The 22923-nt window shown below is 40.6% G+C and overlaps 1 protein-coding gene across 2 annotated transcripts; it reads left to right on the top strand.

Annotated features, from left to right (window-relative positions):
• The first annotated feature begins 13 nt into the window (after nt 1-13).
• Fgfr1op2 (FGFR1 oncogene partner 2) lies at nt 14-22134 on the top strand. Of its 2 annotated transcripts, XM_028757546.1 has the most exons (7): nt 21-329; nt 8961-9096; nt 12209-12326; nt 13473-13615; nt 16276-16389; nt 18762-18875; nt 20233-22134. In XM_028757546.1, the coding sequence occupies exons 2-7, from the start codon at nt 8962-8964 to the stop codon at nt 20368-20370; spliced, it is 762 nt and encodes a 253-aa protein (XP_028613379.1). In that variant the 5' UTR covers nt 21-329; nt 8961; the 3' UTR covers nt 20371-22134. The 2 variants fall into 2 exon arrangements, with proteins under 2 accessions (XP_028613380.1, XP_028613379.1); XM_028757547.1 differs by lacking the exon at nt 16276-16389 and having other exon boundaries at nt 14-329.
• The last annotated feature ends 789 nt before the right edge of the window (nt 22135-22923 follow it).

Raw genomic sequence — 22923 nt, 5'->3', positions numbered from 1 at the left:
CCTTCGGTAACCCGCGGAGGGAAGTCTCGCGAGGCTTGTCGCTCCGCGGCTGCCGATAGCGGAGGTTCTGGTCTGTCCGGGATGGGGCCGAGGCGAGCGGGCTGCTGGTCCGTCCCGCCTCTGTGTGAGCAGGGCTGTGCGTCCGCTCGCTGAGCTGGCACAGCGAGGGCGCGGAGACCACTCCCCGAGCGCCTCCATCTCGCGGGTGGTCGTCGCCGGCTCTGACGGCTGAGGGGGACTGAAGCTGAGTGGAATAACACGCGTGGGCGAGCCTCTGAGCCGGACTCCCTCTTCTCCGTGCTCTCCCTGAGCTCCTGCCGGGAACTGAGGTACAGAAAGTTCCGTGAAAACCCCGGGCCTGCACGCCGTGGGACACCCCTTCCGGGTTTCCCTTCTTGCCACTCGGGAGCTCCGTGGGCGGTGGCTGGAGGGACTTGTCACTGTTGAGTTTACCTCAGCACGCTTGACCGCGTTTGCGACTGGGGCTTAGCCGCGGTCCTGAGGGAGCTGCTGGGATCGTTCGAATCCCGCAGCGCCCTTCCAAATGCTGTCCCAAGTTGGAAAACTGGTTTTCTCCAGACGGATGTTTCAGAAGCTCCCAAGTGTGTGCATTCCACCATTTTCAAGACAGTGCAGTTCTCTGCTTCCAGAGCGATGTGTGTGTGTGTGGTCTGCGGACATTCTTTATTCCATTTTAAGGTTTTCTTTGAAAGACATATATGCTTCTGTATTGCTGCCATCATCAGTGTCTGCTCCTCAAGAGTGAGGACCCTTTCTTTCCTCTTCCCGTCCCTGATCGCTGTACCGTCCTCCTTTCCAGAACACGGACTTCAGAATTGTCTGAGGGTCTGTGTTCCACCCACACTGCACCAGGTTTTTGCTTCTTTCACTGTGACTATCACAGTTGCCCTTCCTCCACCCCAAACCGGTGTCCCCGCCTAGCCCTTCATACTTCCTGTGACATGCATTCTCTCTCCTGAAACTTTTTCAAGTTCTAATTTAAGCCTATCGATTCGTCAGGGCTTTTTACCCTCCTGCCTCAAAATCATATTTTACCTTTTCAGTATCATCTTGTTGCCGCCCCTAATTCTTTACCATGCATCTATGCCAGGCTGTTGGGTGTATCCCCAACTGTGCCTCATATTTCCACCGCTGTGCCCTGTGAACCCATACAAGTCTGTTTTTCCTTCTGTCTCATCGTCTTTCAAAACCCAATTCAAAGATGATTCTTTTTAGACTCCCTCGGGTAACATTGTTAATACAGTGAACTCCCAGATTTCTTGACATAGTTCTGCAGTATTTATTAATATGTATTATTTGTTCCTGTCTCTCCTGCCAGCTTGAACTTGAGTCTGGAATCATGTCTTATTCGTGTTTAAAACAAATGCTAGCTCAGTGTTGGCACATAGCAGGCATTTATATATGTGTATATGTGTATATATATAATATATGTATATATAATGCATGTCTATATCATGTATATATAAATATATAAAAATATGTGTATCTATACATATGTATTATATATGTATATATATGTATATAGGGTGAGAAGGAGGGAAGGAGAGGGGGTTGGGGGGAGAGAAATCATTCTAAAGAATTTACTATAAATATTCTGTCTCTTAAAAATTACATTAGAACCTAAAATAACTTTTTTATTTTAGGGTAAAAGCCCTTACCTGCTTTGAACATGAGCAGCCGTGTACTCCTAATACTCGTGTAATTGTACTTTTGATTTTAGTGGATGGAGACGGTATATAATATCAAATGGACATGCATGCACACACCCTATGCATTCAAATGATTTTATGTTAGCATCATGTTTGACAACCAGGATTTATGTGATGCAAATGTTTTTGATAGTGCTCAACATAAAAAAATATTCTTCTGACTCTTGGCCATATGTTAGAAATAATTCCTTTGGGTTAGGTTAGTTCTTTTTGGATAATTTGAACACACACACAGCATAGCCACAATTTTAGGGAGTGTATAAATTGGTCTTGATTCAAATTTTGTTCCTTTCAACTTTAAGAATTGATTTTCTTCTGAAAGCTCCAAGTATATTAATTTTCAAGAAGAATAGGAATTTACTGTACTTTCACAAGATACCCATTTTTATGTGTTCTTTATATACATTCTTTTTGTTTACTTATGGGTTGTTGGAGTCTCTGCATAGTCCTGGCTGTCCTAGAACTCACTAGATAGACCAGGCTGACCTTAAGTTCACAGATAATCACCTGGCTCTGCCTCCTTAGTGCTGGGATTAAAATTATTATCTGCATATTATCTTAAAGTATTATCTGTGTATTTACTAACACTAGAGGTACCCACCTGAGCAGTAACAATTTAAAATTTTGACATTTAAAAACACATCGTTCATATCACACCATGTTTTTGTATCTCCAGAAATTGGATAATTAGTAGATTTGTTTATAAAAGAAACGAGTTACTTGAATTTCTTTAGATTTTTTTCTTAAATGAAAGCTAAAAAGTAACCAGCTGGCATGGGAGTTGCTGCTGTGGGTAGGTGGTGATTTCTCTTTAATGAGCAGCAGAATGTTCTGGACCATCTGCAAGAGTCTAACTGCAGATGTCTTAGTGGTAGAGTGGGTGAAAATGTGGCTAAAGCAGGAAGCAAAAGAAGAAAGAAAACTTGTTTCTTAAAGTGGTACCTCTGTAGTTTAAGCCTACCTGTTTAAAATAATTTAAATGTATTATGACTAGTTAAAAAGCACTGAAAAAATAGGCAAATAAATCGAAATATTCGTTTTAAAACTGGAGTGGATTTTTTAATGTGTAACAGGATGTAGAAAACAGTATCTCTCCCCACTTTATTTACTAACATAAGGGGAAACAAGCATCTTTCAAAAAGGATAGCAAAGCAGATTCATATTATAAAATATTTTAAGCTTTTCTGAGGTTTACAAACAGGAAATGAGTATACAGATTTTCAGAAGCTGTGTCACTGTTTTTCTGAAATGTTAATTAGGTGTTGAGTTTTCTGTTTATAATTCCTTCTGTGTAGATGAGTTTTTATACTTCTAAAATATAAAATGTAGTTCATTTTGTTAGTTTTTGTGCAGCCTAAAGAACATTTTTTGAGAGCCCACCATAATTCATTGCTAATTAAAACTAGTTAATTTTTATGTATACTTAAAACAATTGCTAGATTTTTATAGTTATATGAAAATTATTTAAAATCTGTTGCTTAAAATTGTTTATATACATTTCCATATGACTCAATTTTTTTTTTTTTTTTTTTTTGGTTTTTCCGAGACAGGGTTTCTCTGTATAGCCCTGGCTGTCCTGGAACTCACTCTGTAGACCAGGCTGGCCTCGAACTCAGAAATCCGCCTGCCACTGCCTCCCAAGTGCAGGGATTAAAGGCGTGCGCCACCACCGCCCGGCACTCAAAAATTTTTTAAAAATTAAGTCTTTTAGAAGTTTCACTTTGTAGAATCAGGGAATTTGTTCTTTCTGTCTCAAGAGGTTGAGACAGTTTTTACATAGGAAGAAGCAAATGGGTCCTTGGATCCAGGTCGGCTGAAGAGTTCCAGTCCTTGCACTAGCCGGGTTGTCATTCATCTACTTTATTTGGAATTTTTGAGTCTATTTTTTTCAATGGAAAAAAAGGAGTTAACACTTGTTCTTTGTCTAAATGTTATTCTTCGGGTCCAGAGAGCTACCATTTTAAATTAACTAAAGTTACTGTGCCTGCACTTTCCACCAACTCTGACAACCTGAGTCTGATCCCCAAACCCACATGGTGGGTAGAGAGAGACTATTCCAAGTTGTCCTCCACACATGTGTCATGGCAACCCACCCAGAATAGAAAAGTAAATATATTCAGTAATACATAGCAGTTTGAATATGGTTGTGCTGGATATCATGAGTGTTGGAGTTAAGTTTCTTTAATGATAGTAAACATCTTTTCATGTGCCATTCGTGTATCTTTTAGGATGAGTATTAAAGTCTTCTGGCCACTTTTAAAATTAGACTTATTCTTGCTCCTCTGTCTAAACAAGAACTTCATCAGATGTGGATCAGGAATGGCTCCTCACAGCGAGCGGGTCTTCTCCCACTATCTTAACTGTCTGACAGTCTGTTATTATCTTGATGAAACCTTGCTTATCAGTGGTTTTTACAGTTCGTGTTTCATGCTTTTAGTATCATGCCTAGAAAAGATCTTTCCCATCTCCAGATTATAGAGTTTTCTTTACCATCTCCAGACTATAGAGATTTTTTTTTACCATCTCCAGACTATATTTTCTTTACTTTTTTTTCCTTAAAGCATTACCATTTTTCATTTTATACTCAAGTTTGTGTTCCATTTTAAGAAAAGCTTTAAACCATAGAGTAACCAAATTAGAATTGTATGAAGATTAGTTTCCAACATATACATGTCTAGTTCTTCCATTGCCACTTATTGAAAAGATGCTAGCCTTTCTCAAAAAAAAAAAAAAAGTGTGTGTATGGCTGTGTGTACATGTAGCCTTGAAAACCAGAAGAGGGCTTTCTTTTGCAGCTAGAGTTGGTAACCTCTGTGGTTTCCCTGTTAAGGGAACACTGGTCCTCAGAGTTGAGCACAGCAATGTTAACCACTGAGCCATTGGTCTACTCCTGATACCCTTTGATTTGCCTTTTCACCTTTTTTTTTTTTTTTTTTTTGTCTTGGCCTTGAACTCACTATGTGGTAGTTCATGCTAACCCCAACCTTGAAGTGGTCCTCCTGCCTTAGCTTTCTCAGTGCTTGAATTACAGGAGTGTGAGCACCACGCTCCTTTTGCACATTTTCAGAAATAAATTGGTCAGTTTTCTGTGGCCTGTGATTCTAGTTTCCTTGCTTTCTGTAATAATTGTAAAATCAGCTTGTTAGTTTCTAGCTGCATTAGACTGATAACTGAAAATCTGTTCTTTTTTTTTTAATCCTTAAGCACTGTTGGCATATTTTTTAGCTATTTTAGTGGGTTCTTATACCTCTACGTCCCTTCTAACCTTATTTCACTTTAATCCCTTCCAACCCCCAACACTAGGTAGGAGAGAATGAAGGTTAAAGGGGGCATAGACCTCTTTAGACTACTTCCTGTTGATTAAAGGCATCCAGTTCCTAGGGGCAAGTCTAATCCTGATCAGAATATCCAGCAAACACGGTAGCAGCAGCAAGAGGAACATCCACTGCCACAGACCCATTTATCCCCTCTCCAGAGTCCCCAAATTAAATTACCTGCTGCTGGCAAAAATCACACCCCTGCTAAGTGCACTAGGCAAATCATAATCACCTTCTGTGAAGCCACTTCTTATCCGAACCTGGGATTTAAAAAAAAAAAAAATCACATAATGTAACTGGGTTTTTTAAGAAATCAGAAATCTCACTACAGAGCACAGTACTTTCTCCACATATTTTATGTGTGTGAACGTTCATAAGAGGGTGTCAAATCCCCTGAAATTAGAGTTAGGATGGTTGTGAGCCACCCATGGGTGCTTAAAAGCAAACCTGGGTCTTTTGCAGGAACAGCAGTGCTCTTAACTACCGACCCACGTCTCCAGCCCTTGATGTGTTTTAGAACCTGTCATTGAAGCTCTCTGGGTGTGAAGCTTTTTTTGTAAGATATTTTTAACTCCAGTTTCTTTCCTAGTTAAACTTGCCAGAAAATAGCTGTGGGCTTGTGGTTATGTAATTCCACTGACTATAATAGTTATAGGACTATTACTAGTTGTTCTTGTATAACTTTATGGTCATTTGTGGGTTTTGAGTAGTTCATCTGTTTAATCTCAATTACTTAATTCATGTATATGAGATGTTACTCTGTTCACTTGTGTTTGAAGTGCTCTGCAGTGATTTCCTTGCTCTTTAAGCGAGTGGGAGTTGAGACAGACCATGTAACCCACACTAGATTCCTTCTATTAATCCCCCTGCTGCAAACTCTTGGGTAGTGGGATTGCAATTATGGATCACCACCCCTGGGTCTTCCTTTGTTGGCTTGGTTATTTAAATCTCTCTCGGTACCTATCTCTACATGCCCTCTCTCCATACATACACATACATCACCGTCTTTGCTTTATGGGTCTTTTTAAAGAACCGACTTTTAGTTTTACTGAGTTGAACTCTTTATCTTCTATTAACTTTGGGTTTATTCTGCTCCAGTTTCTCTCTCTGTCTCTCTTTTGTTTGGGCTTGTTTGTTTGATTTTTTTTGTTTTTTGTTTTTGTTTGTTTGTTTGTTTTGGTTTTTCGAGACAGGTTTTCTCTGTGTAGCCCTGGCTGTCTTGGAACTCACTCTGTAGACCAGGCTGGCCTCAAACTCAGAAATCTGCCTGCCTCTGCCTCCCAAGTGCTGGGATTAAAGGTGTGCACCACCACTGCCCGGCTTGTTTTGTATTTTAAGATTTATTTATTTATTATGTATACAGCAATCTCCTGCATGAATGCTTGAAGACCAGAAGAGGGCACCAGGTCTCATTACAGATGGCTGTGAGCCACCATGTGATTGCTGGGAATTGAACTCAAGACCTCTGGAAGAACAGCCAGTGCTCTTAACCTCTGAGCCATCTCTCCAGCTCCTTTTTTCTAGTTTCTCAAGGTTAGGGCTTGGATAATTGATTTCAGATCTTAGATTCTAATTTGAATGTTTTATGTTATGCTATAAATTTATCTAAAAGAATCATTTTATTGAATTCTTCATTTCTGGGATTTCTCTTTAGTTCTTTTTCAGGCTTTTGCTCATGTTTTGCTCTGTAATTCTAACTTCATTCAATATTGTATTTTTTTTAGACCCATTGAGCTGTCTAATCTTAAGTTTTACATACGTGTGTGTGTGTGTGTGTGTGTGAGTCTATCTGTCTGTCTGTCTCTGTGGGTATGCACACAGGCATTGGCGTGTGCTGAGGCCAGGTAGAGTATTGAATGCCTGGACCTGGGATTACAGACAGTTCTGAGCCACCAGATACAGGTGCTGGGACTTAAACTACAATCCTCTGCAGGAACTACAAGCATGATTACCCCTGAACCATTACTCAAGCCCCAAATTGAGCATCTTAAAAATTATTCTTTTAAATTGTTTGTTTCCTGTTGGGTTATAGGGTCCCGTGTCTACCCTGCCATGGGCCTAGAGCCTCTTGGGCGAGTTTTGACTGTACTCACCCAGGGCAGAGTCTGGCCTGAGAGAAGCTTCCGGGACACTGCTCTGGGGGTGAGGTTTCAGGGACCTGCTGGAGCTAGCTCAGGGGTCCCTGGGCCTGCAGAGCGGCCAGGGACCATCTGGTTCTCAGGCTCTTGGGCACCCAGGCACTGTTGGAAGATCTGAGAATGAAGTGGAAGCCCACAGGCTGGACTAGCCCGCAGCCAAAGGGGAGGGAACAGAGTGCTCGGGCTGTGTCCTGAGGAGAGGAGAGTTCTTGATTTGTCCTTGGCGGTTTGTCGGCTTCCTTGGGTTCTTGGCCTCTGCTGCTGGGAACGCAGAGAGGTCTTCTGTGGGAGATTAGATGGCTCTTTAGGTGAAAGCCTGTTCCATTGTTCCCCACAGCAGATCCTGATGAAAAGACAGTCCGTGGTTTTAAGGCTTTTATTGTCATGGTGGAAAGTAGATGAGAAAACTGTACCCCATTTTCTCAGGGGGAGCCTGAGGTTAAATACCTTTTGCAGGGAGGAGTGTCTGGGAAGGAAAGCTTAATTGGCCAAGCCCTTCTGGTCTTTAGGTACCTCATTAATATGGAGATCTGTCTTGAGGCTACATGGCCTGTGGTCAAATCCTCTACCTATGGAGGGTCTAGGGGTGTTGCACTTACATGACTGAAGGACACAAATCTATGGAGGGCTGCGGCCTCCTGTTAGGATCCTGGAGTCTGGGAGCATGGCCAAATGCCTGCCGGTCCCTCAGGGTCACCTGGGATCACCACAGTTTCCAGCCTGTGCTCCTCCAGAAACCAAGCTGCCTTTCACAGTCCTACAGTTTCCTTATTTGCTTGTTTATTTGAGATGAGGTCTCACTATGTATACTGTCATGTAATTCACCATGTAGACCAGGCTGGCCTTGAACTAACAGAGATCTGCCTAGCTTTGTGGAACTCTTTATTTAGCATTTCACCTATTTGTCTTTTTTGGAATCTGTTATAGGAGGGATCTCTTGTTTTTTCAGATTTCTGTTTTGCTTTGGAGATTAGCACAGCCTGTCCATCAGCCTCCTGTGAGGCCATGTGGGTTTCAGGTTGTGCTTCCCAGCAGCATTGTTGCTGTTATTGCAGCCTGATTCCACACTCCATAGAGTGCTGGATCTCTTGTTCACCCCACCTTGCAGAAAGGAGGTTTGCCCTACCTGAGCCATGGCACCCTTGCAGCAGATGTCCTGCTGTTGTGTCCTTGCTGCTACCCCGAAGCCCAGGCCTGGGCTCCCCAGGGCTCCTCTTGCTCTTTCTGCTATTTAGAGTTGCCCTTGGTGACTTCTTCAAAGTGCAGCTGAACACCTGCTGTGTCTGGTCCATGTGCTTGAGAAAAGAGGTGAATCTTAGGTTCAGCCATCTCAAAATCCCTTTAGTGTCTCTTAAAACATTGTGAAAGTTGCCTGTAGTGGCTAATGATAGTCTCTGGAAACTTCCCACCCCAGGAAAGATTCAGGAATTGGAATTTTAATCTCACTTTACATAAGAAGCAGAAGCTCCTCCAAGAGGAGGTTGAGACTTAGACATAGATAGCAAAGCACACACACACAGAGAGAGTGAGTGTGTGTGTGTGTGTACGCGCACATGCGTAGGCAGGCTAGAGAGAGTTCTTACAGTATGATTTGCATTTAAGCTTATGGTATCCTACCAAGCAGTGCAGGATATTCCTAACTGCTTTTCCTCTCTAGATAATGACATCTCAGAAAGTGAAGTTTAAGAAGGAAATCTATGATGATGTGAAACTGAGAGAAGGTGATATGTTGACTTTAAGTCCTGGTTTTAACTTATTTATTGGTTCTCCTTTAGAATGAGCTGCACCATTGAGAAGGCACTTGCTGACGCGAAAGCCCTTGTTGAAAGGTTGAGAGATCATGATGACGCAGCAGAATCTCTCATCGAGCAGACCACTGCCCTCAGCAAGCGAGTGGAAGCCATGAAGCAGGTCTGACTTTCCCTTGCTGACTTTACTTACCAAGGTTTCACTGATACTTGGTTAAGTAACACATAAATACGTAAATGTCTCAGTCAGTGTTCTGTTGCTGTGAAAAGACACCTTGACTTATACCAACACTTATAAAGGAAAACAATTAATTAATCTGGGCTTGCTTACAGCTTTCAGAAGTTTAGTGCATTATTATGATGGCAGGTAGCTTGGCAGCATGCAGGCAGACATGCTGGAGTAGGTACTAAGAGTTCTACATCTGAATCCACGGGGCAGCAGGGAGAGACTCTGGGCTTAGAATGGGCTTTTTTGAAACCCCAAAGGCCACCTCTTTGAGTGACACACTTCCTCCAGCAAAGCCATACCTCCTAATTCTTTCAAATAGTGCTACTTGCTGGTGATCTAGTGTTCAACTCTATAAGCCAATAGGAGCCGTTTTCATTCAAACCACAATAAACTACTTAATCAAATAATTTCAAATTAAAATATTCAAGTAGCCTCACTTGTATGTGCTTTTTCACTTTGGACTAGGATATATTATCATGTTTCGGTGACATGTATATAGGTAGGTGTACTGGCTGGTTTTGTGTATCAACACAAGTTAGAGTCATCAGAGAAGAAGGATCCTCAGTTGACAAAATGGTTCCATGAGATCCAGCTGTAAGGCATTTTCTCAATTAGTGATCAATGGGGAGGACCCAGCCCATTGCGGGTGGTACCATCCCTAGGCTGATAGTCCTGGGTTCTATAAGAAAACAAGCTGAGCAGGCAAGGGGAAGCAAGCCAATAAGCAGCACCCCTCCATGGCCTCTGCATCAGCTCCTGCCTCCAGGTTCCTGCCCCGTGTGAGTTCTTGTCCTGACTTATGATGAACAGCAATGTGGAAGTGTAAGCCAGATAAACCCTTTCTTCCCCAACTTGCTTCTTGGTTATGGTGTTTTGTCACAGTAATAGAAACCCTGACTAAGATGTAGGTTTATTTTAAAACCTATAAATTAAATTTGTTAAGGACCAGATAACACATTTCACTAATGTTGGCATGCATTGGACATTTTGCTGTGTTATATAATGTCAAGATATTTATACTTTTCTTTATAAAAGTGCTGGGATATTATTTAGCAACCAAATAGTTTTTGGAAATGATTCAAGAAAATATCTCGTTTTCACCCTATGCAGTTATTTCAAGTTAATTTTTTTCTAGCATGTTTTAAATTTGTCATTTACAGAAAGAAATTAAGTTTTGCTTCTTGGTAATAGAATGTGGAGGAATCTTCCAGTAGACAATCAAATTCAGCTAATGTGTAAGCCATCTCTCCATAAAAATTTCCAGCTTTAAAAACAGCAGCTCTAGCTGGGCGGTAGTGATACATGCCTTTAATCTCAGCACTTGGGAAGGCAGATCTCTAAGTTCAAGGCCAGTTTGGGCTACAGAGCAAGTTCCAGGACAACCGGGGGTTCAAAGAGGAAAACTGTGTTTTTCTCTGTCTCTTTAAAAAAAAAGCGGGGGGTAGGGGGAAGCAGCCCTGAACTAAGGTTCTTTAAAAGTCACCAGAAATAGTGTAGCAAGTTCACTTACTCTACTTTGCATGTGTTTCTCCCTAAAGCCATCTGCCCCCGACCATTCAGTCTGACTCTTGCACTCCAGTCAGCATAGACCTGGTGGTGATATGTTTTTAAAGATTTATTTATTTATTTATTTATTTATTTATTTATTTATTTTATATGAGTACACTATAGCTGTCTTCAGACACACACCAGAAGAGAGCATCAGATCCCATTACAGATGGTTTCGAGCCAACATGTGGTTGTTGGGAATTGAACTCGACCTCTGGAAGAGCAGCCAGTGCTTTTAACCATTGAGCCATCTCTCCAGCCCCCAAAGGAGTTTGACTCCTGAAGTTAGGAATCAGGAGTGTCGGCCGGGCGGTGGTGGCGCACGCCTTTAATCCCAGCACTTGGGAGGCAGAGGCAGGCGGATTTCTGAGTTTGAGGCCAGCCTGGTCTACAGAGTGAGTTCCAGGACAGCCAGGGCTACACAGAGAAACTCTGTCTCGAAGAAAAAAAAAAAAAAAGGAATCGGGAGTGTTATTGTGTTAGTTAGGGTTTTAGTCCTGTGAAGAGACACTGTGACCGCTGCAACCCTTTTAAAGGAAAATATTTAATTGGGGCTGGCTTACAGTGGAGAGGTTTAGTCCATTATCATCATAGCAGCATGCAGGCAGGCATGGTGCTAGAGGAGCTGAGAATTCTACATCTTGATCCACAGGCAGCAGGAAGGCAACAGACTTGACCTTCTGAGACCTTAAGGTCCACACTCTAATCATGAACCTACTTCAAGGTCACATCTCCTAATAGCGCCACTCCCTATGAGCCTATGAGGGCCATTTTCTTTCAAACCACCAGTTATGATGAATTTATTGATAGCTATTTAGTAAGAATGCCTCAAGAAAAATGAATGTAATTCTAAAGTTGGATTCCCACTTAAAAAAAATTCAAAATCCAACCAGGTATGGTAGTGGCACATGCCTTTAATCCTGGCACTTGAGAGGCAGAAACTAGTGGATCTCTTTGAGTTTGAGGCCTGCCTGGTCTACATAGTGACTCCCAGCACAGCCAAAGCTACGTAATAGACAGGCTCTGTCCATTTCCCAAGAACAATCTGCTCCCCGCATTTTGTATACATCCATCAGTCTTTCTGGCTTCCTGCCCTCAACCCTGGAAACTACTGAGCTTCTCTCCCAGTGGATCTGCCTGCTCTAGACACTGCATGTGAGTAGGATGTGAGATATCTGCCTGTTGTGATTGGTCTCTTACCATGTTTAAAAATTTATCTGGGTTGTAGTATATGTCTATTCATTGCCCAATAATATGCCACTGCAAGGGGATATAGTGTGTCCTGTTTCTCCTTTTCTTCCTTGGGTAGATACTTGAATGCTTCTCTTTTTTTCTTATGAGTAAGGGCACTGTGAACATTTTCTCTTCCTTAGGAATGGAATGTTGGGTCATATAATGCTTGTTTAATACTTGGAGGGTCTGCTCATTATATTTGTATATCAGATAAAAATTTGCAAGTAATGTCTTTCCATATGTTGTTCTTTAACCTTTTCATTAGTATCAGGAAGAAATCCAAGAACTTAATGAAGTAGCAAGACATCGGCCACGATCCACACTAGTTATGGGAATCCAGCAAGAAAACAGACAAATCAGAGAATTACAACAAGAGAACAAAGGCAAGATATATTGTCATTAAAAAGAACTTTAGTCTTTCATTGTGATAATTTATATATTCATAAATGGGAGAGGGGCTAGAGAGATGGCTCAGACGTTAGGAGCACTTGCAGAGAACCCAGGTTCATTTCCCAGCACCCACATTAGGCAGAGCTCACAGCCTCTATAACTGTCATCTCCAGAGGACCCGGCACTCTCTGGTGTGTCTGGTGTGCAGGCAGACATACATGCAGGCTCTTATGTATACACATGAAATAAAATAGAATCTTTTCTTTAAATGGAAATAGTCAACAGAAGTTACTTTCTTAACATTTTAATCTCATTTTTTGGTCTGTATCCCTAGATATACTTACTGCTGCTTTATCCAGGCCTCTGAATGTGAATGTGAATGTCTGCCCAGCGTGGCATCATCTTAGATGCCTCTCTTCAACATCCCGTTTGCACTGTTTGTATCACCTGTGAAGGAACCCCACTCCATCCTCTACAGTCCCAGCCCGGGGACTCATGATCCCTGCCATCCTGTCCCTCCATCCTTCAACACACACATTAGACTGAGCTGCTCAGAATACATATTTTATTTTCTTGAACAGGGACTTTCAGTCATTTCCTGGTCTCTCCTCTGCCCTCTTCCCACAGCTCTCCTCCAGACACATACATTCTGCCATGGCAAACCAGTTCCTAAGACATTCTTGACTGCCACACCCCTTGTTTAGGAATATCATTCCTTCGGTGTGTGACGTAAGAGCTCAAGTTCATCACAACACTCTACTTCTGTGGAACTTTCCCCAGTCTAAAATAATTTTAAGAAGTGAGTTTTGATTGAACACTTTGAAAAGCTGAGAGAGGGCTCAGCAGATAGGGGCACTTGCCACCAAGCCTGACTTCCTGAGTTCTCTGTCCCTGGAACCCATGTGGTCGAAGGTGAAAGTCAGTTGCAGGTTGTCTTCCGTGCATGTGCCATGGTATGCCTGTAAACACACATAGGAGCATACAACTTTTTTTTTTCTTCAATAAAAATTGAGGGAGTCCTTTGTTGCATGTTTTCTTTTTAAGATATTGTGTATGTCAGTGTTTTGATAAATATTATATGGAAGAGCATAGTTTACATAATCTTAACTCATTTGTATAATGTACATTGTTCTTGATAGAACTGCGAACATCCTTGGAAGAACACCAGTCTGCCTTGGAACTGATAATGAGCAAGTACCGAGAGCAGATGTTCAGATTGCTAATGGCCAGCAAAAAAGACGACCCAGGTATAATAATGAAGTTAAAAGAGCAGCACTCAAAGGTAATCCATTCTGCGAAATTGACTTGGGATGAAAGCGGGGCCATTTGTTAACCTATGTTCAGATTTTAAACAATGAAGATCTAGTAATATTGTTTTAATATATATATATAAAATACTTCACATTTTTAATTGACATTTTCTGTCATCATCATCCCCCCATTTCTTATTTCATACCATTTTTTTACTTGGCTTATTCTTCTAACTCTCTTTGCTCCTCAGTAACAGGGTCTTAACACTATGTAGCCTCTGGTTGTCCAGGAACTCACTTTGTAAACCAGGCTAGCCTTCAGAGATCCACCTGCCTCTGCCTCCCAATTGATGTCCTTAGTAACTTTTAAATGGTGAGTGTGTGAGTGCGTGCCTGCATGCGTGCATTCAGAAATAAACTATTTTAAAAATTAAAGTTTCTCTGCTTTTAAGTAGTATTTTTTTTTCTAGTGAATTTGTGCAATGCTACGTGTTACACAGACACTAAAATGCTTTAAAGACAGCCAGCAGCTGAGTATAGATTGCTTTCTTGAAGAGGCTAGTCTGGATAAGGCCAACTCATTTTCGTGAAAAACTGTGGGGCTAGAGAAGGAATTGAACCAATACTGTGTGTAGTTGACACTGTCTTAGAAAACCAAGCTGAGGTGGTTACAGTTAGTGTTCTTGCAGTCAGTTTACTTGGGGTCACTTAGGGGGCAGTTGTCAAGACAAGCAGGATAACTTGTTTACATTAAACTGAATTTTAACTACCAGTGTGAAATAAAAATACTAAACTAGATTGGATATCTTATCTGTGTTGGATATTGATAAAGTAACCTACTTACAACTAATATTATTTAAGAAATAGTAGTAGTTATGCGATATATATATTTCTCAATTATTGACACATATTTTGGAATCTTTAAAATATTTCTTCCATGATGGTGTCTGTAGAATTTTTAAATTATTCCATCAGAATTAAATAACTAATAGTATTCTTTGGGTGACAGATTTACATATTAATATAACAGCTACCCTCTTGTGTTAGTAGGAGAATAAAGAATTAAAATTGGAGTTAATATTATCTAGTTATAATATTCATGCCCTAACAAAATGGAAGTTCTTGGGTATTTAACTGGTCTTCTGAATGTAAAGTCTATATTGTTAATGGTAATATTCATTACAGAGCATTTCAATGTATACCTAAGCCAAGCCTGGTGACACTCACCCCTTTAGTTCCAGTACTTGTGAGTTAGAGGCAAAAAGGTCAGGATTCAAGGATAGCCTGGACTACATGAGATCCTGTTTTAATTCTGCCCCTCCAAATAAATAAGTAAATGTATGACTAAGAGGAGTTTTTTTTTTTTTTTTTTTTGCATAAAGAATTGAAATGCAGTCTTAATTCTCAAAAATCCTCATGGTTTACAATTTTAAAAATGAAATTTTTTGTTTGTTTTTTTGTTGTTGTTTTTGGTTTTTCGAGACAGGGTTTCACTGTGTAGCCCTGGCTGTTCTGGAACTCACTCTGTAGACCAGGCTAGCCTCGAACTCTCGAACTCAGAAATCTGCCTGTCTCTGCTTCCCAAGTGCTGGGATTAAAGGCGTGCGCCACCAGCGCCTGGCAAAAGTGGAATTTTGAAAGAAGAGTAAATACCATGGTGGACAGGGGGTGGAGGTGTAGAATAAGATCCAACAGATTGTTAGTCCCATACAGTAGCAACTGTGATGGCATGTGTTTTCTAAAACACATTAGGAGATAGGGGCATCGCTCCATGGTAGAGCATGTGTTGGGCATGCCTGAGGCTCTGGGTTCAATTCCCGCACCAAAAATAAAGCCCACTGGTGTACCATTCATCTATGCTGTCCTGTTCATTTAAAAAGTTAAACATTTCCTAAGTAGCTACTAAACCTTGTGTTTTTATTATGTAGATTGAGTTCATCTAAGTGCTGACCCTTGCCTTCCATAAATGACTATTCAGTTATTTGCTATTAATTCTAACTAATACATATTAATGTTTGTGGTTTTGATTTTTCCCAAAAAGGAGACACTCTGGCTTAGTAAATCAAACATTGATTAGTGCCCTGTGTTTAGTTGTTATGGGCAAGAGCAAGATAAATGAAGGAATTCATTATGTTACTGTTAAGCTTACAGTGTAATGGAAGGTACAGAACCAAACCTAACTATGATATACGGCAGTGTGATAACAATTAGTAGTCACTATAGCAGGAGGAGCAAAGTCTGAAAGAAGGTAAATTATTGAATCTAGCCTTGAATTCACTGCAGGAGTCGGGGATGCACAAGCAGAGAAATGAGATAAAGGCACCAAAGTGCAGGGCTCTAGAATTGTTTAGGCACCAGTGGTCTAATACGCCTAAACAGAAACAAGTTTGCAACACTCTTGGGAACACAGATGAGTGTAGCTGCACTTTGGAGCATGAGTCCCACTAGAAGCTGTAGTAATATAATTTTGCACTCACCTAGAGCTTTTTGAGTCCATATTAAAAATCACTAGAAAACATAACTCAGTTTCATCCAAATACTTATTTTTACATTATTTTTTAACAGATGCCTTTTTGGAAATCTTAAAAAAGCAAACATTCCAACAGTTGGCTAACACGCATGAACTAACACTCACACAGTTTATTATGACGGATGAAATCCGCATTAACACTATAATGACTCTGTACTACAGATTGACATGGTACATCGTAACAGCTGCGAAGGATTCTTCCTGGATGCATCTCGGCACATCCTTGAAGCACCTCAGCACGGACTGGAGAGGAGGCACTTGGAAGCAAATCAGAATGTACACTAAATCAAACAGTCAACTTTGGGGGTGGATGGAAGTGGGGTCCATTTAAAAAAGTTGTTTTACCTTGACTTGCCCTTCAGATTAGATCAGCAAATAAATGGAATCAATGAAAGAAAGGTGTGCTTTTCATGGCCGTGCTGCTGAGTCTAAAACGCTTCAGTTTGTCCCTGATTCTCTGTGTGTCATGCACAGGATATAAGTAATTACACATACACATACATAAAATTGACGTATATAAGACTATAAAGTATATGTGTGTATGTATATATATACACACATACACACACAGTGTCACAGAAACTTTTGATATGTTTACCCACCATCTTTTATTTGCTAGACGTTGCTGAAGTTTTTGTTATAAAACTATTTCTAAATGTTTTCTTACTCAGGAGGCAGAGGCAGGGAGATCTCTGTGAGTCTGAGGCCAAATTGATCTGCATAGCGAGTTCCAGACTAGCCATAATTATGCAGTGAGACCCTATCTAAAAAAAGAAACTATATTTTCCTTGTAATAACTTTAGCCTGTTAGTATGAGCAGGCTGGTCCATCAAACTTAAAACTTTTAATTTAGATATTTAATTATTTGCAGTCCTTTTGTTTGAGTTCACAAATAGGCTTTTGTGCAGACATAACTGTACATAATGATTCTCTCTGCCTGGGTCTTAAGTGTTGTTGCTGCAGAGTAGGAATAAACAGACATAAAAGTAAGCAGTGTGTCAAGACAGCTCAAGGGTCCTGTGTTGGCACTTGGGCTTCAGAGCCACAGCTCTTGTTTTGTGTCCCTTAAAAGCAGTGTGACCCTCACAGCTAGTGAGTAAGTCGTTCATGGGGCCTCTAATTCATGCTAAGTATGTTTTGTTTCTTCCTTATGATCTTGTTTAAACAGACTGTACTAAAAAATCAATACCTCTCTTTTCAATTTTAAAGGCAGTCAATTATTGACTTCCTATGTTCCTTTTAAATGTATGCTAGTGCCACAGTTCTGACCACATTATAAACTGAGAAAGCCATTGGTATTCAAAAATTTTTTACCATCATTCAGCTGTTCAGTCTTCTGTATTGTGTCCTCTATAACAGAGGGATCTTAGTGATATTGCAGTATGGGAGACAATGGCATCTCTTTGCTTTGGTAACAGCTTTGTTACCACAGGCTAATCCAAGGCTGTCCAGTAGACCATAGATGGTATCTGTGCATCCTGTGGAAGGTACTCAGCTGCATATCACCATTAGCCACGTAAAAGTGTCACTTGTACAAGTGAGAGACAGAATTACTAATTTTTAACGTACTTAGTTTTAATTTTAACTGTACTGTACTAGACAAAGCAGATTAGTTCTTTATTGTATCTTCTGAGTGCTATGTTATAAAGATTTCTCCAGTAAGACAAAGGTGTAACCTCTATTAAGGGTGTAGCCCTAGATTCATTCCCCAGAACCAAAATCATGTAAGGTGCCTGCATCTTTTCTTTAAGATTATTAAATGGGGCTGGGGCATAGCTCAGTGATAGGGTGCTCTTCCAGTTTAATAGTTATGTGAGTTCTTTAAGGTCTTGATCAAATCCTTTCTACAACCATTCAGCTATCTAAAAGACTTGATGTTCATTTGGGATTTTTGTTTTTCATTGACTTTCATTATTTAATTTTTGTATTAATATTAGCAACTTAATTATTCTTGGGCTTTTGTTCGATTTTTAAACCCCTTTGTCTCCTTCATTGAACAAAGCTCATAAGGTCGGGAGATATCTTGAGAGGAATCACACTTTTGTTGCCTGGCTTAGTGCTTGACACATCATAGATATGCAAGAAACAAGGAGTGAGATTGAAAGAATTTGTAAAACTGATAAATATGGATATCTATATTATGGTGAAATTCTATTTTTATCAGGTGGGAAAAAATGCCACTTGATGTTTCAATACTCCATAGCACTTTGTTCATTTTACATAATAATTCTTACACAACAAACACTAGATAAATAACAGACAGATGTAAACAATATGCTTTTTACTCTCAAGGAGGATTATGGTCTAGAAAGGCTCTTGGTTGAGTTGAATCAGCTTATATGCATTAATACTACAGAGGAGACTGACTCATGCAGACTTCAGGGAAGAAGAGATAGCATGTGCGCCAACAGTCCCTGGTCGTTGTGGTAGATGTGAATAAGTATTTTGCTATAGGGTTGAGTTATACTGTGATACGTATCCTTAATTCTAATCTTAACACCTCATGTCTACCAGTTTGTTATGAATCATGTTAAAAGGCCACATGAGGACATCACACTTGTGTTAGGTGGCAGTGCGATTCTATCCAAAGGGCAAATTCAAACCTAGTAAAGTCTTCCTCTCATCTCCACGTCCACCTTTTCTTCCAGGAGTTGCAAGCACATGTTGACCAGATCACCGAGATGGCAGCAGTAATGAGAAAAGCTATTGAAATTGATGAACAGCAGGGTTGCAAGGAACAGGAGCGAATATTTCAACTTGAAGTGAGTTTTAAACTTCAAATCAAATATGGGTTGAAAGTATCTCCAAAAGACTCAACCAGAGAACATTCTCAGCCTTAACACCCACACTCTTTAAGTTGGTGGTAATGAGTTCTCTTTTTCTTTTGTTTTTTGAGACAGGGTTTCTCTGTATAGCCCTGGCTGTCCTAGAACTCACTCTGTAGACCAGGCTGGCCTCAAACTCAGAAATCCACCTACCTCTGCCTCCCAAGTGCTGGGATTAAAGGCGTGCGCCACCACCGCCCGGCTATGATTTCTGAATCTGAATGCTGGTAACAGTGGAATAGACCACTAGGTCATAATGTCAGAGTCTGGGGTCCTCAGGGATGCGTAAGTGTACCAGTACTTGAGAGGGTTGATTGTTAACTAGGCACAGTGGTGCACCCCTTTAGTTCCAGCATCTGGGAGAGGCAAGTAGAGGTCGGCTCTCTCAGCAAAGGACCTGAAAGCATTTGGGATTTTGCAATCTAGTCAATTTATATCTGCTTAGCTTCATTGTGGTAATGCAAAAGCAGCCACAAACAAAAGGAGAAAGTTAGAACTGTGCTCAGAAACAACCCTCGGGCCAGACCATTGAGACTTGGAAAGAGCCTGTAACAGCTGTAGAGAAGAAGTTATAAGATGACAAAATTGCTTACAGTACTAGATAATCATTTACATTTCTTTCTGAAAAATAATTACCACACCTGGTCTTGGCTGAACTCAGATTTTGCTGAGGGAAACATACCTACTAACTTCTACTGAGTGATGAAATCTACCTCAAGGTATTATTCATATAAACTTATCACTAGCGTCGGTGTAGATGAGTGTTTTATATACACATGCATATATCATCTGCAGTCTGTTTGCAAAACAAGCTGATTTCTGCCTAGTCACCTGCTCCATCTGCACACGTTAAGGCTTCTAGTAGCGAGGGGGTGGAGTGCCGATGCTCCATCTTTAGCACCAGTTAAAATCTGGTTTTGTCTTGTTTTTTAGATCAAGTCTCACTGTGTAGCCCTGGCCGGCCAAGAACTCCTTATGTAAATTAGAATGCCCTCAAACTCAGAGATTCCCCTGCCTTTGCCTCTCCACTGCTGGGATTGAAGGCAGGTGTCACCACACCCAGTTTTTAAACCTGTCTAGATTGAGGTTGTGACTGCCTATAGCACATATATCTATCCATTGATGTGTTACAGAGTCCGCTTTCTGTGCTACACTTCATACAATTAGCTTTTAAATTATGTATTCCCCTTGGAGCTGCCTTAAGGGAATCAGTCAAACCAGCAGTTTCTGTTTCTGCATGTTTTCCATTTGCATAGAGTATAAACCATCTTGGGTTTTGCTTGTCTCCTTACAGCAAGAAAACAAAGGCTTGAGAGAGATCCTTCAGATAACTCGAGAATCCTTTTTGAACCTTCGGAAGGATGATGCATCAGAGAGTACATCTCTGTCTGCCTTAGTGACTAACAGTGACCTGAGTCTGAGGAAGAGCTGAGTGGCTTTCTGCGTGGTCACTAGAACGGGCCCAGAAGTGAGTGGATGAATGAACATAAAACTAAACTTCAGTCAACCTTTTTCTTCTAGTATGTCCAAGGACACTGGCAAAGAGACAGCAGCAGTGTGTATAACCAGTGGTCATAAACTAGATCCCAATCCCAGTCAGAAAGAGAAGCTGAGCCACAGAGGGAACAGTGAGTCTTCAGGGTGCTGCTGCCCACTGCGGTGTCAGAAGTGCTGTTGGCTTTCTGGATGATTCATAGATCACCCTGAATACGCCTCATAAACGCTGGAAAGCCTAAAAATTATCACAGTTTTAAAAGTAAGGTTGGTGTGGTTTCTGAATGGAAGACTTTGTTGTAAGTCTTCTCCTTCCTGTTGAGCGTCAGAGTCACCATAGCTTGTGTACATAAAGCTTCTGCGTTGGTGCTTGCCTCTCCACCTCCCGTGTGTTCAGTCCTCATCAAAGGCAGTTCCCACTGAAAGGCTATAGGAATATGTCACTTGCACCACAAACAGAAGGAATATACTTACACCTAGTTCCCATAACTCTTAGCTAGCAGTTATTCATGACTTGCTTAAGTGTATGCATCTGAGGAAGGAAAGACAAAGAATATACTTTCTAAGAAAGACACATTAAGTAGGTTAAACTACTTTGAAAGATTATGTTTTGGTTCTCTGTTAACAATGAACCTGGTTCTTCCTCCTCTTTACATGATGTTTAAGGATATGAGACAGTTCACCACGAATCAGCATTGACATATTTAGAGATAGGTATGGTCATTTCCAAGTAAATTTGGAATTCCTTTATTGTTATTTAAGAAATTATTCTTCAAACACTTACAAAGTAGATGCAGGTTCCAAAATCAAAGTTCTGGGTCTGAGTCTAAGCCCCATTTAGTTCTTATAACCTGTGAGGTTTTCCCTACAACCTATGATTCAGAAACTGGCAGTGAAGCGTGGACCCACAGGCATTGTGCTTTGCACTTTAAAAAAAAAAAAAAAAAAAAGCTTTTAAGGCCACAGGATATGGAAGTGTGCTTTAATACCAGTTGCAACCTAAAAACCGTTCTGTAGTGGTCAGAATAAAAGAACAAAAAATTGTGAAATATGGCTAAAAATACACTATGCTTGTATGTGGAGTCCATACTGAAATTAGCACAGATAGAAAGTTAGACTTTTCAGTATATCATTTGTTAAGTACATATTACTTTGCAGTGTAATTTTATGTGTAATTTCATGTATTGGCAAAATTCAAAGGACTTTTTACTTGAGAACCTTTGATTCTGAAGTTTGAGGTGAGTGGGGTCATAGGTCTGTTAGGAAAGGGCCAGTACCCCAGATGTTAAACCGTTCTCATGCAGAGGCCTTAATATTTTATATAAGTGAATTTATTTTTAAGATTTTTCTATTGGTTTTTGGAGGGTATCCCTTAATTTAGTGGTACATTCTTTCGTGTAGTTTTGTCCCGGGCCAGAATTTTAAAAAGAAAGGCTGCACAGTTGATACGAGTCAGAATCAGTGTATTGAGCAAGTTCTATTGTGAAACGTTATTTGAGAAGTAATTATTTTTATAAAAAATTATTTATCCTTTGTGTTCTTGGATATAATTTTAAGGTTGTGAATATTGAAAGACATTTGCTTTGTTTTTAGCAAGTTTTCCATCCCCCTCCCCCCCCAAAAAAAACAGCTTTAAGCTTACATGAGAGTGTGCTGAAGAGAGGAGCCTATTTTGTCAATAAAGATGAGTGTTTAAAACTGGTCTGGTCTCAGGGTTAATTTGAAAACAAAGCTCACATTTCTTAAATACATTTTGTGGTTTTGCTGAGGGGATAGGGGGTGCTAGGGTTTGAACACAGAACTTTATGTACAAGTGCTCTTCACTAAGCTGCATCCTCAGCCCTTGGGCCTATTTTTGTTGGGGGTGGGGGACTATTTGTGCCAGTGCATTCATGGGTGTGTGCCTGCATGTGTGTTTGTGCACATACATGCCTTATTCCTGAATAGTGCTGTAACCCCTCAATTTTCCCAAGATCTCACCCAGTCTATAACCTGCATAGTATTTTAATGCCCTGGGACTCTCAGACTTAGAGTTCCTGTTTACTCTCTCATAACCTCCACACTAATCTGTCTGTAACTACCATAGAGACATTTCAGGCTGAAACTCCCCAAAGCCAAACTCTTCATCCCCAAACTTCTAAAGTGTTCCCCATCCTTGCAAGGGCAACTGCAGGGCACAAAGATGCTAGCACCTTAGACGTTAGTTTCTTTTGTATCTTGCATTGGATTTGTTAGCAAATCCTGCTGGCTATTTATGCAGCCCTAGTCCAAGCCACAGTAGAGTGGATAATAACATTCAACCTTAGTGGTGCACACCTTTGATCCCAGCACTTGGGTGGCAGAGGCAGGTGGATCCCTGCAGTTCCTGGGTAGCCTAGTTGACAAAATGAGTTCTAGGACGCCCCGGGCTAAACCATGTCTCAAAAAAAACAACAAAAGAAAGCCCTACAGTAAGAAGTCATTGTTAGGACACTCTTGGTGTGGTTTAAAG

The sequence above is a fragment of the Grammomys surdaster genome, unplaced genomic scaffold (genome assembly GCF_004785775.1).
Source record: "Grammomys surdaster isolate TR1022 unplaced genomic scaffold, NIH_TR_1.0 126176, whole genome shotgun sequence".
Taxonomy (NCBI): Eukaryota; Metazoa; Chordata; class Mammalia; order Rodentia; family Muridae; genus Grammomys; species Grammomys surdaster.
Note: the sequence above shows the minus strand (reverse complement) of the source record. Positions and strands in the feature narration are given on the sequence as shown.